General features: G+C 37.4%; 1 protein-coding gene across 1 annotated transcript in view; it reads right to left on the reverse strand.

Annotated features, from left to right (window-relative positions):
• Positions 1 to 11372, reverse strand: part of GPRC6A (G protein-coupled receptor class C group 6 member A) — a 28932-nt gene extending 17560 nt beyond the window's left edge. Inside the window, exons 1-3 of the mRNA XM_045499380.1 lie at positions 11158 to 11372; positions 6695 to 6998; positions 3536 to 4372 (exon numbers count right to left, since the gene is read on the reverse strand). Of these exons, the coding sequence (XP_045355336.1) occupies positions 3536 to 4372; positions 6695 to 6998; positions 11158 to 11351 (1335 nt within the window). The 5' untranslated portion in view covers positions 11352 to 11372. The remainder of the gene's footprint in view (positions 1 to 3535; positions 4373 to 6694; positions 6999 to 11157) is intronic.
• Positions 11373 to 15288: the final 3916 nt, after the last annotated feature.

Below are 15288 nucleotides of genomic sequence, written 5' to 3' on the forward strand. Positions count from 1 at the left end.
CTCTTACACAACCATGTATGCATCACCATCCTCACTGTCACACACAGTGCTTGTAGTACTTATACCTGGAGTATAAGCCATCCTTATTTTGTGACTGGATTACCAAATTGATCCTTCTGCCTCTAGGCTTGTGTCCCTCTGAGCAGTGCACACCACAGTGGAAATGAAATGCTACTTCTGCAGTGAAAAGCTGATCAGAACACTGTCCTGTCTCAAAATAGATTTAATTGGCTCGCTTTGCTCTATCAAGTCCAAACCTTTAAACATAGTTTGCAGCCTTTCTATTGAAACGATGGTCCCTGGACTAGCAGTATCAACATCACCTGAGAGACTGTTAGAAGTGCAGACTCTCAGGTATCCCCCCACAGAATTAGCAGATACATGATATGAGATTCCAAGGCCATTCAACTGCAAATTAAAATTTGAGATGCTCTGATTCATTAGACCCTGATGTTGGATCCTTCCTCTACTTTCATTTACCTGTAGTTTCCACAAGAAACTCCAATTCTGTGACACTATTTACTTACCCCTGAAGATGCCATACTTACCCTCCCTTCTCAGATCTTGCTGGAGTATTTGTGTCCTAACTCCTACCCATCCATCATATTCTCCAGAGATGTATGGTCTTTGGAGAATGTTTTCTGAATTGCTAATACTGGATTGGCTGCCTCAGTTAAGTGCTTCGCTGCCATTTTGTGTCTCTATGAAACATAGTAATGCATCATTCTGCATTGTAATCAACTCCTTAATTGGTGGATTGTACACACTAGTGGACAGATGACTCCTTCAGGAAGAGAATTGTCTTGTTTTCCCTAATATTTTCAACACTCAACATTGGACTAGAGCATTGAGACATCCAATAAATGTTTGCTAAATATATGACACATGGGAAGTTTGACTATAAGTCTGTCATCTCACATGCATCACTTACTACTTTCTATATCATCATAAGTAAAGGAAAACAAACAAACAAAAAACCAAAATCACTGTTTACAACAAGGAGGTGGTATCCTCATGCACATCTGAGAAACATCGAAACTATATTGAAGTAAAACAATCCTGACTGTGCTTTTCCTGAATACTTTTCATAGGTGTCACCAAATGTGGAGCCAAAGTAAGAACTGTCCCCAAATATTGGGAAAAACTCCTTTAAAGTTATTTGAAAAAAAAATATCTAGAAAGTAATATTTAGATATTAGTGAATCTTACCAGGGGACAAAATAATCTTTAGGAATGTATCTTTGATTAGTGACCCTAGATACTGCTGATCTTTTTAATTTAAAGTCTATGGAGATTTCTTCATAAAAATTATTTGCATTTTTTGTCCTACTGAATCTGGCACAGATGTGGTTCACTCACGTTGTGATCAAAAGAGCAAGTCACTCACATGTTCTTCCTTTCCAGTCTATTTCCTGTTTGTTTCTAGGTAACCAGGCTCCCAGAGGGAATAAAGAATAACCCCAGGCTCCTACTGTTTAAACAAAACATTTTAGAAGACTCTGCTTAGATTATACTTTCCCAAGTCTTTTCCTCAGAATGTTTGAGATTCATTCCTGATTTAAAATACTTTCCCAGATCTTTAGTGGATAAATAGTCCTTGCTATTTTTATCTATCCTTCCTTAGAGGCTCTTTATGTCTCCTCCCTTTTTTCCTGCCTCTAGGATTGTCTAATTTCTATTACTCTTTCTCAACCTCTCATTCTTAAAATTTCATGTAGTGGTTTCATTATTGTGGTCCACTTCATTTGTAGTTTTTATCAATCCCTGATTTAAGTTTTCTATTACAAAGAGTATGCTTTCAAACAGACATCTTAAAATAGCTAGGCATATATATATATATATATATATATATATATATATATATTTTTTTTTTTTTTTTTTTTTTTTTTTTTTTTAGATAGTTTTAACTTAAAAAATCCTAATCTCGGGGCGCCTGGGGGGCTCAGTCGGTTAAGCGTCTGACTTCGGCTCAGGTCTTGATCTCGCGGTCCGTGAGTTCGAGCCCTGCATCAGGCTCTGTGCTGACAGCTCAGAACCTGGAGCCTGCTTCGGATTCTGTGTCTCCCTCGCTCTCTGACCCTCCCCCCATTCATGCTCTGTCTCTCTCTGTCTCAAAAATAAACGTTAAAAAAAATTAAAAACAAAAAGACCAAAACAAAACAAAAATCCTAATCTCTAGTCTTACCTCCTTATTAGTTTTTTTTGCCTTGCATTTACAAGATCAAAACTAGTTTTAAAATGAGAAATTTACAACACCCTATACCATCACATGATCCACCTAAATGTAAGTGGATGACCTTAGACCTTGGAGCTTGTGTTTGGGACTATTTAAAGTAAAAATGACAAAAGTAGAAATAGTCTGCCCTGCATACTCACGTATATGGTAACACTTGAGTCTTACTTCCTTTCACCTTCTTTTCCCTTACACATTTATAATAAATATATTTTCGGAACATGATTCTGCACCAAAACAGACAAGTTTGGCTTTGAGTACACAGTATTGAGAAATCTGTTTTTTTCAACGTTTATTTATTTTTGGGACAGAGAGAGACAGAGCATGAACGGGGGAGGGGCAGAGAGGGAGGGAGACACAGAATCGGAAACAGGCTCCAGGCTCTGAGCCATCAGCCCAGAGCCCGACGCGGGGCTCGAACTCATGGACCGCGAGATCGTGACCTGGATGAAGTCGGACGCTTAACCGACTGCGCCACCCAGGCGCCCCGAGAAATCTGTTTTTAATGAGTAAAATTTATCATCGTATAAGGCAACAATTTGCTTTCAAATGTCTTGTTTCTCAGCATTTAAAAAACACAATGGAAAATTTTTACTAAAAAGAGCCACATTAAGCTTTAATTTGAATTTCTACAAACTAATCAAAGAGAAGAAATGAAAAGGTGTCTTTTACCGACAATTAGTGGTTCATTTCAACGGAGATATCATAGGAATTGTTATGATTTATCTAACAATGTTCATTCGAAAAGACTGGAGTCCTAAGGAGGCTGTTCTAAGTAAAAGTCATAACTGGAGGCTTTAAACCAACAAAAACCAACTATAAACCAACAAAATCCCATGGAAAACGGAGGGCATGGAGGCAGAAGATCCAGACAAGAGTAATATTTCTAGTGTTTCTAGCTTTAGTTTTTCGACTGATAATATTTAGTGATAATAAAAATGACCATTAAACATGCCTGGTCTTGTGTTTGTCAAGAGCACTAAAAGAGATAATTCATATGAAGCACTGAAAAACTACAAGATCAGATACAAATCCATATACTCACAAAAAATAATCCTACCAACTGGATCTTCTTGGAAAATAAAAGAGCACTACTTTAGTGGGTCAGAGCAGTGAAGGTAAAATAACAACTCTATTATCCTCAAGAACAAAGAGCTAATGAGAGAAATGCATGTTATTTGAACACTTAATGTATCTACCTTCAAAAGGAATACGATTAAGACAGTTAATATAAACACTTGAAAATTAAAGCAAGGAAAGGAAGGATGGTAGGGGAATTTTCTTGAATGTATGAGTTAGTACCTCCCATGGTTGAAAGGCGTTGGGGTTCTGACAGTCGCGAGCTTGGCAGAGATCCCGAATGGCATAACCAAGAGCAAGTACTGCAAGCTGGATACTGTGAACAAGGCCTGGCTCAGTATAATCCCACAGGAAATCATTTCTCAGGGAGAAGTTCCTTTCTATATCCTTGTTAACCTCATAGGCCAAAGTCCCCTGAGAATGGTTGGAAATGCACTGACTCAAATCACTGTCCTTGACATATGCACAAGCAGACAAGAGTGTGGCATATTCATTTAAGACCTTGTTATTATCACTGGGAAATATATGCAGATTTTGAAGAAAGGAATGGAAGGAAGACATATTCCCTCTTCCAAAGGTAAACCCTACAACTTTGCCAATCCTTTTAACATTAGGAATGGTTGTAATCTTGGTGGCCGTTGACCAGTTATCACTAGCAATCCATATCTTATTTATATTCCTTTCTAGAGCCTTACTGAAGAGATTGAAAACGTGGACTTGCCTCAGGAATACCACAATGACATTAACCTGGGCTTCTGCTATGATTTTCTCAAGTGTCTCATTGATCCTGACTTCGATGGTATTATCTGAGAGGAAGGCTGGGAGAACTTCTTTGAAAGCTATGCACACATTATTTGCTGTGGTCTGAACTGCAAAAGTGTTGAGGGCCATTCGTCCATAGTCATCATCTGTGGCTATGATGCCAATCCAGTTCCATCCAGACTTCTCAATCAGGTGGGCCATTGCTTTAGTTTGATAGAAGTCACTGGGCACAGTCCGTAAAAATGAAGGAAAGCGAATTTTGTCACTTAGGATTTCTGCAGTTGATTCATAACTCACCTGGAAATTGACAGAATCTTTTAGTTATGGTGCTGAGGAACTCCAGGTGGCTGTTCATACTGGGTGTTCCCCTCTCATTTCTGTGAATTTCTGTAATCTTTTCCTAAATTCTCTGGTCTTTTATATTCTTCCCCTTCAATGAACTTCTGCTTTAGAAACAGTGTAAATCATGACATTTAGTAATTGTGTGCCAACTCTTTAGAGTCATCGCTCTTCAGTCATTTCTATTGTGTATAGTACAAGCTCTCTGAAGGTTCAGGCTCTATCTTATGCTTCCATCTACACTTCTATATCCATCTATATCTATCTTATATCTCAGGCCAAGGCCAAAGGCCAATAGTGGATATTATTTAAATACTTAGAGATAAATATAGGAAAAATGCAGCTAGTCAAATAAACAGAATGCATTTTTAGGACACCCGGTATGTTCAACATTTTGTCTAATTGACAACTTTGGTGATTTTTATTCTAGGTGAAATAAGTCAACCAGCCAAATAATCATCTAGTCTAGGGGTCAGCACACTTTTTTCTGCAAAGGACCAGGTGTAAAGTATTTTAAGCTTCGTTGATCACATATGGTCTCTGTCATATCTTTTTTTGTTACAACCTTTCAAAAAAATGTAAACACCCTTCTTGATAGCTCAAGAGCCACATTTGATCTACATGCTATAGTTTTCTGACCTCTGATCTACTCAAACAAATAGCATTTTGAGATACCTACCTAATGTGTACAGAGTTTTGCTTGATTTACAGTTCTGGTGATTTTATTCTAGGGAGAATTACTACCTGCCACAGCTGCAAATGCACTGTGTCACTTGCTGAGTCTTTTTTTTTTTTTTCTATTACTTATAGCAGCCACCTGGTATGATGGAAAGTCAGTAGGCTTTAGAGTCAGACAAACTGTCAGAATTCTGACTTCAATAAATTTGGGGAAGTTAGTTAATATTTCTTTACGTGTGAAATGATAGGATTCTTGTGAAGATTAAAGGAGAAAATTGAAATGGTTATTAGCACACAGTGGACAGTAACTAAACTTTAGTTTCCTGACATTGCTATGCTGGCCTCCATTTTGTACCTGGCATTGCTGTGCTCATCTGTATTTTGAGACCTGGGTTTCTGTAAAATCAGTGTCCCCTGCAGTGAGCCCCGTTTCCTTTTGTGTCTGTCATGGAAATTACCTTTTTATATGAAATAATCATTGTTAAAAATAATGTACTTTTCTCATAGCATTATACATAGTCTAGACAATTTGAGCCAAAGCCTTATCTCTGAGATATTTAGGGGAATAATTCTGGTTTTTTTTTTCATTATGGGTATAAATTTTTTTTTATCAACTTTACTAGGCTATATAATGGAACTCTCAGAGTCTTTCATGGATACAAGATCTTATTTACTCTAACTCCAGAAAGTTATATATTTTAAATTCTTATGCACATTTAATATATGATTTATATTTTTCTATCTGTTCACTTCTACCAGATGGCCATTTCCTGATAATCTGATTGTAATTATTTTTGCTTTCTAACTGTTGGCTTCTAATCTTCCTTGAGCCTAGAAAGCAGTGACCTAGTGAGTTACAGAGCAATGTATTGAGAGTGAAAGCCAAGGCGACTTGCTTGACTCTGAGTAATATGCAGGACCTTGGTGAAGGGCTTTCAGAGGGCTTTTTGCTTACTTCTTGATTATTTATTGGCTTGCATTACAAGGAGATATATAGTTCCATAGTCTCTGCTAAAAGCTTCCCACCATACTCAGAAGAAAATGCAAATCCTACTACAGCTTACAAGATGCTGAATGACCAGCCCTTGCTTATCTCTGCAAATGCACTTCTTACTGTACTCCTTTCTATACAACTGATTTAGCTATACTGATCTTTTGTTATTCTTTGGACATTTCAACTTTGGACTTACTGCTTTCCCAGCATAGATATTGTCCTGCCCTCCTTGTCTTCCCTTGGCTGTCCTTTCTCATTCAAGTTTCAGAAAGTCTTCCCTGACTTCCATGTCCCTTTACTTCTCAGTCTCCTCATAGCACCCAACTGGTGTTATTTCGGAAACAAGGCAGCTGAGGCCCTCAGAGATTTCCGTCTTATCCGAATCTCACTGAAAACTATCAGAAACTACACTTGGCAGGTGGAGGGGCGACTATAGCCCCTCAGTGCTCTATCCACTATACTATCCATAATAGGGCACATACCTTTCTTTAACTGAAGAAAGAGAAGGTTAAAGTAAGAGCAACTCCCCAGCTAGTTTCCTGGGTTACCCTGATCCCCTCATAATAAGGAATATGATCAAAACCAACCAAGGATAAAACAAAACCCACCTGTGGCATAAGCTGTAAATTCAACATCCTGGAGACAGCCATGGTTATTTCTGAGTAGCCAGCACCTATGACAGCCTTAACCCTTGGCATATAGCTGGAATAGTCACATTTAAACTCCATGATTTCTCTGGAGCTGTTGAACTTAGAAAGAAACCTCAGAGCAGCTGCCATTGCCACTGTGACTTCTGTACAAGTGTCATAGATTTCATACCCCAGTTTGATTCCAGATAATAGTGTTGAATTATTGATCATCTCAATGCTGTGAATCATGGCAAGAGTTTGAAGAAAAATTGATATTTCAAACCTGTTGAGAAACAAATTTTTTAAAGCAATCAGAATAGAATTCTTCTCTAGACATGATGGTAACTCATTTGATTCACATCTCTGCCTTATAATAGACAATTTCTGGATCAGTGAGGCTCAATTCTTTTTTTTTTTTTTTTAATTTTTTTTCAACGTTTTTATTCATTTTTGGGACAGAGAGAGACAGAGCATGAACGGGGGAGGGGCAGAGAGAGAGGGAGACACAGAATCGGAAACAGGCTCCAGGCTCTGAGCCATCAGCCCAGAGCCTGATGCGGGGCTCGAACTCACGGACCGGGAGATCGTGACCTGGCTGAAGTCGGACGCCTAACCGACTGCGCCACCCAGGCACCCCGAGGCTCAATTCTTAAAGGGCCTAAATTTTATTTTAAAAGAGTTCTTGATGGAAAATTTCTAAATGGTATATAGTTTCTCAAATGGAGTCTGTGGAATAGAATTTAACTTGTTTCTGATTAATTTGGGGATCATTTGAATACTCAGTTTAGTATTCTGCAGTATGGAGATATGTCTGATTTTTGCTCCTTTTTGTAGTTAGATGTCACCATTTTATCACCGTCCAAGTATCTGCTCCTTAGACTCACTAGCCCACTGTCTTTTTTTAATATAATCTGTTGTGATTGGAAACCAGTTTAATAAGACCTTCAGAATTATATATAAAATAGACTGTATAAGCTCAGTAGCTTTCTCCTAGATAAATGCACTATTTAAGTTCTGAAATATAGCTATTTACTCTTACAGTAGGTTTTCCCAGTTGACTTCTTGATTTGCGATTACTTCAGAGGACTGAGTTGCTTGATTACTGCTTTGTTGTTAAGTTTATGTCATCCACCACTGTATACAAAAGGTTACAAACAGCATCTAATATAAAGATTCAATTTTTTAATAATTAAAGGACAATATTATTATTATTATTTTATTTTAATTCCAGCATAGTTAACATACAGTGTTATATTAGTTTCACGTGTACAATGTAGTGATTCAACAATTCTTTTTTTTTTTTTTTTTTTTAATTTTTTTTTTTTTCAACGTTTATTTATTTTTGGGACAGAGAGAGACAGAGCATGAACGGGGGAGGGGCAGAGAGAGAGGGAGACACAGAATCGGAAACAGGCTCCAGGCTCCGAGCCATCAGCCCAGAGCCCGACGCGGGGCTCGAACTCACGGACCGCGAGATCGTGACCTGGCTGAAGTCGGACGCCTAACCGACTGCGCCACCCAGGCGCCCCCTGATTCAACAATTCTATACATTAGTCAGCTCATCAAAATAAATGTGCTCTTGGGGCACTTGGGTGGCTCAGTTTGTTAAGAGTCAAACTCTTGATCTCATCTCAGGTCATGATCTCACGGTTCATGGGATCAAGCCCCATGTAGGACTCTGCACTGACCGTGTGGAGCCTGCTTGGGATTCTCTCTCTCCCTCTCTCTCTGCCCCTCCCCTACTCTTACACACACTTTCTCTCTCTCTCTCTCTCTCTCTCTCTCTCTCAAAAAAAGATAAGTGTACACTTAATTCTTTCAACTTATTCAACTATCTCCCAACCCACCTTCCCTCTGATAGCCATTAGTTTGTTCTCTGTAGTTGAGTCTATATTTTGGTCTGTCTCTATTTTTCTTTTGTTCATTTGTTTTGTTTCCTTTTTTTTAAGTTTATTTATTTATTTTGAGAGAGAGAATGTGCTCTCACATGAGCAGAAGAGGGGCAGAGAGCGAGGGAGAAAGAGAATCCCAAGCAGGCTCCACCCTCAGCATGGAGCTGGACAGGGGGCTCAATCTCACCACTAGAAGATCATGACTTGAGCCATTACCAAGAGTCATATGCTTAACCGACTGAGACACACAGGCATCCCTTGTTTGTTTTGTTACTTAAATGAATGAAATCATACAGTATTTGTCTTTCTCTGACTGATATACTTCGCTTAGCATTATAGTCCCTAGACTCATCCATGCTGTTGCAAATGGCAAGATTTTATTCCTTTTTTATAGATGAAAAATATTCCACATATATGTATATATACATGTTTATATACCATATCTTCTTTATCCATTCATAGAGGACAATATTACTGTTCAGGGTTTTGATATTTTTAACTTTTCTTCTAATTCACTGAGTTACGATAAAGTATTTGAATGATACTGTTTGTCATTGTAGACTATCTAAAAGCAAAGTGTGGCAAATCAGCATTAAGTTTTTCATTTGAAAAAAGAAGCAAAAAAGAGAGAAAAGGTAGAATAATGAATTGTAACAAAAATAATGAATTGTATGGCAATATGTATAAGATTGCAGGGTCCCCACATGCTAGCTCCATGAAAGTCTAAACTTCTTTGGTGTATTCACTTCAGTATCCCAACACCTAGAATAGGGCTTCATTAATGTAGGCACTTAATATATAGCTGTTTGGGGCACCTAGGTGGCTCAGTTGGTTAAACGTCTAACTACTGATTTCATCTCTGGTCATGATCTCACAGTTCATGAGATCGAGCCCTTGTCAGTCTCTGCTCTGACAGTGTGGAGCCTGCTTGGGATTCTCTGTCTCCCTCTCTCTCTGCTCCCCACAACCCCCTTCCCCCCCCTCAAAATAAATAAATAAATAAATATTTTAAAAAATATATAGAGAGAGAGCTGTTTGATGCTAAATGAATACTGTTTCTTTCGGGGATTGTCAATAAGGTGAAAAGATATTCGATTCAGTAATTTTTTTTCAGAATATATTTTCTTATTAGATCAATGATTTTTTAGTATTTTTTATCCTTAATTGTTAGCCTATAATTGCAGGTCTGCAGTCATTTTTTGAGTACCGGTTTAGTGCTCTGAGAATCTTCATTAATTATTTTGAGGTGTTCACTGGTATTCCTGATAATCAACATTTAAGAAAACAGTAGCTCAAAGTGCCCAACTTCTAGGGAGAATGCCAGGAAGGAATCTTAGTGTGATGTGGGACCACATTTTATCTGACAGCATTCTTAGAGCACTTGGTAAATATGTTCTGATAAAGAAAGAAAAAAGGAGGGGGGGAGTGGGAAAGGAGGTTAAATTTACATACAAGAACATCAAGATAGAAGTAAGATTTCAGAGTTGGAAAAAAGCATGTTGATCAGATTGCCATAGCAACAGAAGCTGATGCTGCCCGTGTCCCTAGAAGTTATCCAGGAACTTATTTTACAAAAGAGAAAATTGGAAACTGTGACTCAAAGAATTTAAGTGATTTGCCCAAGTCTACAAAATGAGTTTGTCCCCAGACTGAAGTTAGAATTCAAATATCCTGCTGTCCTTAAAGAAGATCCATTTGTAACATCCTCTGCCCAGCTTTACTTTTCCCTAGTACACTGTGACACATGTCTTTTTTATAGCCAAGCTTTCAGCCGCAAGTGTTCATCAAAGAAGAAGGAACACTAAGTTGAAGTAGGATCCTAATTTATCATAAGAGAATTAGATTATTTCAAGAATGAAATGAATGCAGTACTGACAAAAATGCTGGTGGAGAGAGATTTTAAATGTCGCCTATTTTAAACAAAGAACTAAATAAATAATAGATCTATGTTTAAAACAAAATGTGTATTGTAGATGATATAAACATAAGTAATACATAATAGAAATAATGTAATGTAAATTAATATATATTAATTTTAATATATTTTATAATATAATATAATATAATTATATAATGTTAATATATAATTATATTACATTATAATAGTAATATTATATAATCATATAATATAATACTAATATAATATAATTTTAATATATAATAAACATACATATATTTATAATATGTTTATGTTTATAAACATTATTTATAATAATATAAATATAAATGTGCTCTGTATGCTTGCAGTGGACAAGCTACAGTGTCTCCAGATGGTTTTCTCAAGTGCCTTCAGGGATTTTTTTAAGGCAAAATCCAAATAGATATATTAATGGAAAGCATTCATTGCCTCTGCACTTGGAGGTCGACTATACATATAGTGCTGATATATTTCTCTTTTAAGGAAGGATCGCATGACTATATGTAACTTAAAAATATGTTAGTGTAAATTTTATTAAAATAATTTAAATGTTAATACAAGTAAATGTTTACATGCCCTAATCTCATAGTGTAATCTTGAAATTTAAATGTGTTCTCTGAGGCTTTACTCACCCAACACACTTCTGGATTTCTGGTCGTCTGGGGTAGTCTTCTGAGGACAGCATTTTTTCATGAATGGCAAATAAACCTCCAATTATGACATGCCCTGGAGAAGTGGCAGCCACGAAGTCGTCAGGGGTCTGGCAAGTCTGGGAAGTAGCAAGAGGAATCACAAAACAGGTAATCAGTATAATCAATAGTGCCATGCTTCTCTCTCATTTGCTCAGTTCATGTGAGTTCTTAGGAATCATTAAGCTCACAGAGTGCCAACAACATGGTTCCTATTTCACCTGTAAACACCGTGTAAGGTATAGGGCAGTGTCAAAGGCTGGAAACATTCAGTTTTCAGGTGCTTGATGATAGTCAAAACAGTTCTTCACCAAGAAGAACATATCGGACTCTAACACTCCATCGTTGGAGATGTATGCTAGCAGCAACGCTAGGAAAAACATTATAGAATTAGAAACACAGGTCCTCGCTGGGATAGCACTCTTTTGCTTCACTGATATGTCAAGGGCTTTGGGTCATGTTGGCATTTCTTTTGAAGTAGAATATAGAATCTTCAAGAGGCAGCAGTAAGGGAAAGTGTTCCCCCTTCAGGAATGGACAGTTTTACATTTCCAAAGGTATCACATTCAAGGCACAAAAGCTTCAGCATAGTTTATAAACTGTTTATTTTTCCAGAAAATCTCTATTTTTAAAAAATGAAATTCAGTTAGTTTTAGGTATTTAGCACTTCCAGTTTACATGTGTTGGAAATAGTTTTGGTGGTAATGGTCAAAACTAAAATTGGGGTGCCTAGGTGGCTCAGTCGGTTAAGTGTCCCAGCTTCCGCTCAGGCCATGATCTCATAGCTCGTGAGTTCAAGCCCCGCCCAGGCTCTGTGCTGACATATCAGAGCCTGGAGACTGCTTCGGATCCTGTGTCTCCCTCTCTCTCTGCCCCTCCTTAGCTCACACTGTCTCTCTCTCTCTCAAAAATAAATAAACATTAAAAAATAAAAAAAAAAAACACAACTAAAATTGAGATAGAACTTACCTGATACAGTGTTTGGCTTTGAACTTCTTAAGAAAGGTCTGTTATAGATCATTAACATTGCCACAGTGTGTGGGTTGTATTTTTATAAATTTGGAACAAATTTTAGTCTACATGTTCTTAAATGCTTAGGAATATGAACTAACATGATTTACTGGATATCTTTTGGAACTTAACAGAGGATAGACAAACCTCAGCAACTTAGGCACCATTAAGAAAAAGTTAAAATTTTTTAACTTTACTTTTTAAAATCAATCTTTTTCAAACATTGGATTAAGAAGGGGTATATCATGGGCAAATAGTTCCCAACCCAATACATCCAGATGGTTGATGGGTAGCGGACATGTTTAAAGGAATTTCAGAAGATAAAAAGTATAATAGCTACTATGGTATTTTTCATCATCCAAATTAGCTCTAGGTTCCACTGACATGGGGTTGTGCCAAGTGAAGAGTGGAGAAGTCACAGCTCTTCACATTTTTACATTTTTCCCAATGGCAGGATTTCTTTTTAGGATCCAAATCAGTTAACTTCAGTTGTTCAGAAAGTTTAATATACATGAGTTTGAAGTCTCTTCAAATGTACAGTGTTTGCATTTTGCCCATCTTAATCTTATTATTCATTTGTGTATATATATGGGTGCAATTAAATATATTTGTTTTTATGAGTTTAGTCATTTTGTTCAGATAACCTCCAAGGTCTACTGTAGTTACAAGTTCAAAGATGATTTTGGTAAAGATAAAAATAATGATAAATTCAGGTAATTGCCCAGCAAAAGTATATAATAGGTAGTAAACAAGTTAGAGTGATTCTGAAGGTATGAATGACCCTCATGTGACCATATTACTCAGAACTGACATTTATTTGAAAAATCGGTGACAAAGTTATACTAATGATTCCTTTTAGGTTGCAATTTTAGCAATATTTAGGGACTTTGTTATCTGACAAAAATTAAAGATATATCAAATTTTTTAATTTTATTATTATTTAAAAAATTTTTTTTATTTTGAGAAACAGAGTGTGAATGGGGGAGGGGCAGAGAGAGAAGGAAGGAGAGAATCCCAGTAGGCTCCATGCTATCAGAGCAGAGCCTCACTTGGGGCTTGATCTCACAAACCATGAGATCATGACCCAAGCCGAGGTCAAGAGTTAGATGCTTAACTGACTGACCCACCCAGACACCCTGACATTTTCTTATTTTATTTTATTTTTTACATTTATTTATTTTTGAGAGACAGAGAGAGACAGAGCACAAACCAGGGAGGGGCAGAGAGAGGGAGACACGAAATCCAAAGCAGGCTCTAGGCTCCGGCCTATTAGCACAGAGCCTGATGTGGGGCTTGAAATCACGAATCATGAGATCATGACCTGAGCCGAAGTTGGACGCCCAACCAACTGAGCCCCTCAGGCACCCCTGACATTTTCTTATTTTAATAAATATAATCTAAGTTGGGAAATCTATGTCTATAAGGGAGCCTTCCGAAGGTGGGAGAAAAAAGGTTTTGAAAGCCCTTGTCCTATAAAATGCAGTGTCATGTGGCAGAAAGGGCTGAAACTTTGGACAGACTGGTTGGCTCTGCCCACCACTTGACCATGAATGAGTTACTAAACTTTTCTGAACAATAATTTTCTCATTTATAAAATAGGTAAGCTATTCGTTATAAAAGGGACATTTTCAGACTTGAACTGAATCAGTTTGTACAGCTCCTATATTCTAGTAGGCATTCAGTAATTAGCTCCTGTCTCAGTCCATTAGGACTGCTATAACAAAAATACTGTAAATTGAGTGGCCTATAATCAACAAACATTTATCTCACAGTTCTGAGGCTGGAAAGTCCAAGATCATGGCACCAGCAGATTCAATATCTGGTGAGAGCCTGCTCTAATTCTCACTTGGTGGAAGAGGCCAGGGAGCTTTCTTGAGGGTGCTTTTATAAAGATACTAATCCCATTCATGAGGGCTCTGCCCTCATGATCTAATCATTTCCCAAAGTCTCCACCTCCCAATACAGCAACCTTTGGGGTTCCATTTCATTATCTAAATTTTGGGAAGACACAAAATATTCAGCACATAGTAGCTCCCACATTTCCCTTCCTAAAACCAAATTGAAAGTTATTAATTCTTAAATTTGGAGTGTTTTCTACAGTTGGCATTGGTCAGCGCACTTACTCAAACATCGTATATGCATGCCTGGTAGAAGTGATGATGTTTATATAGTACCACTAGTTGGTTATTGTCTCCCTAGAAGGTAAATCGTTATTGAGTTAAGCTTGAAAGAAGATACAGAGTGTATTAATTACTTCAGAATTCCACTGGACATATTATCTTCACAGTTGTAGTTTCTGTCACTATCAAGATTTAATTTTGGACTAGGGACAGCACTTTAGCCATAATTTTCACTCTACAGTTACTACCTATTTCTGCTATTTAAAAACACTTACATGTGCTTGACATGTAATCACAACAATAACTGTTACAATTCCAAAGGTTTTTTTTTTTTTTTAAAACAATAGTTTCTGAAGGATAAAAACTCTTGAAATTTTCAAAGATGAATTAACGATGGCAGTGGTCATCTCCTCCTTTTGATCTCAAGGTTCTTTGTAACTATCTTTATGTGAAGATATATCTGGTTAATATTATTTAAAGGGAGAAGCGTGGAAGTGATAGCATTACCCACATAATTCTCGTAGAGACACTACCACCCTGCTTAGACAAGTACAGAAGGGACATGTACTCAGTGAGTAAGGATGCTCTGTTCTATCATCATTTGTTTATAGCACTGATGATGGAATGACTCCCCCACCCCAGCCCCATGACAAAAGGCTGCAGTGAAGACTAGGTCAGGCTGGAAATGGCCCTCCAGGACCAGAGTCTCACAGTATGGCATCAGCTCTCTAGGAAACTTTTCAGCTAGTGAGCTTGACACCTGTCAGCTTTTAGCATGTTAGTTTTCTGTTCTGTTATCATAGTTTCCCATCCACCCTCCCCAACTCCACACCCCTCTTTCATACTTCATTAAATTTCATACTAATAATGACACCACAAAGTTGTTTTCAGTGTTATTTGCATCTGCAGTGGGATTTTTAAAACGGAATCATCCTCAGAATTG

Source organism: Leopardus geoffroyi, chromosome B2 (genome assembly GCF_018350155.1).
Source record: "Leopardus geoffroyi isolate Oge1 chromosome B2, O.geoffroyi_Oge1_pat1.0, whole genome shotgun sequence".
NCBI classification, from domain to species: domain Eukaryota; kingdom Metazoa; phylum Chordata; class Mammalia; order Carnivora; family Felidae; genus Leopardus; species Leopardus geoffroyi.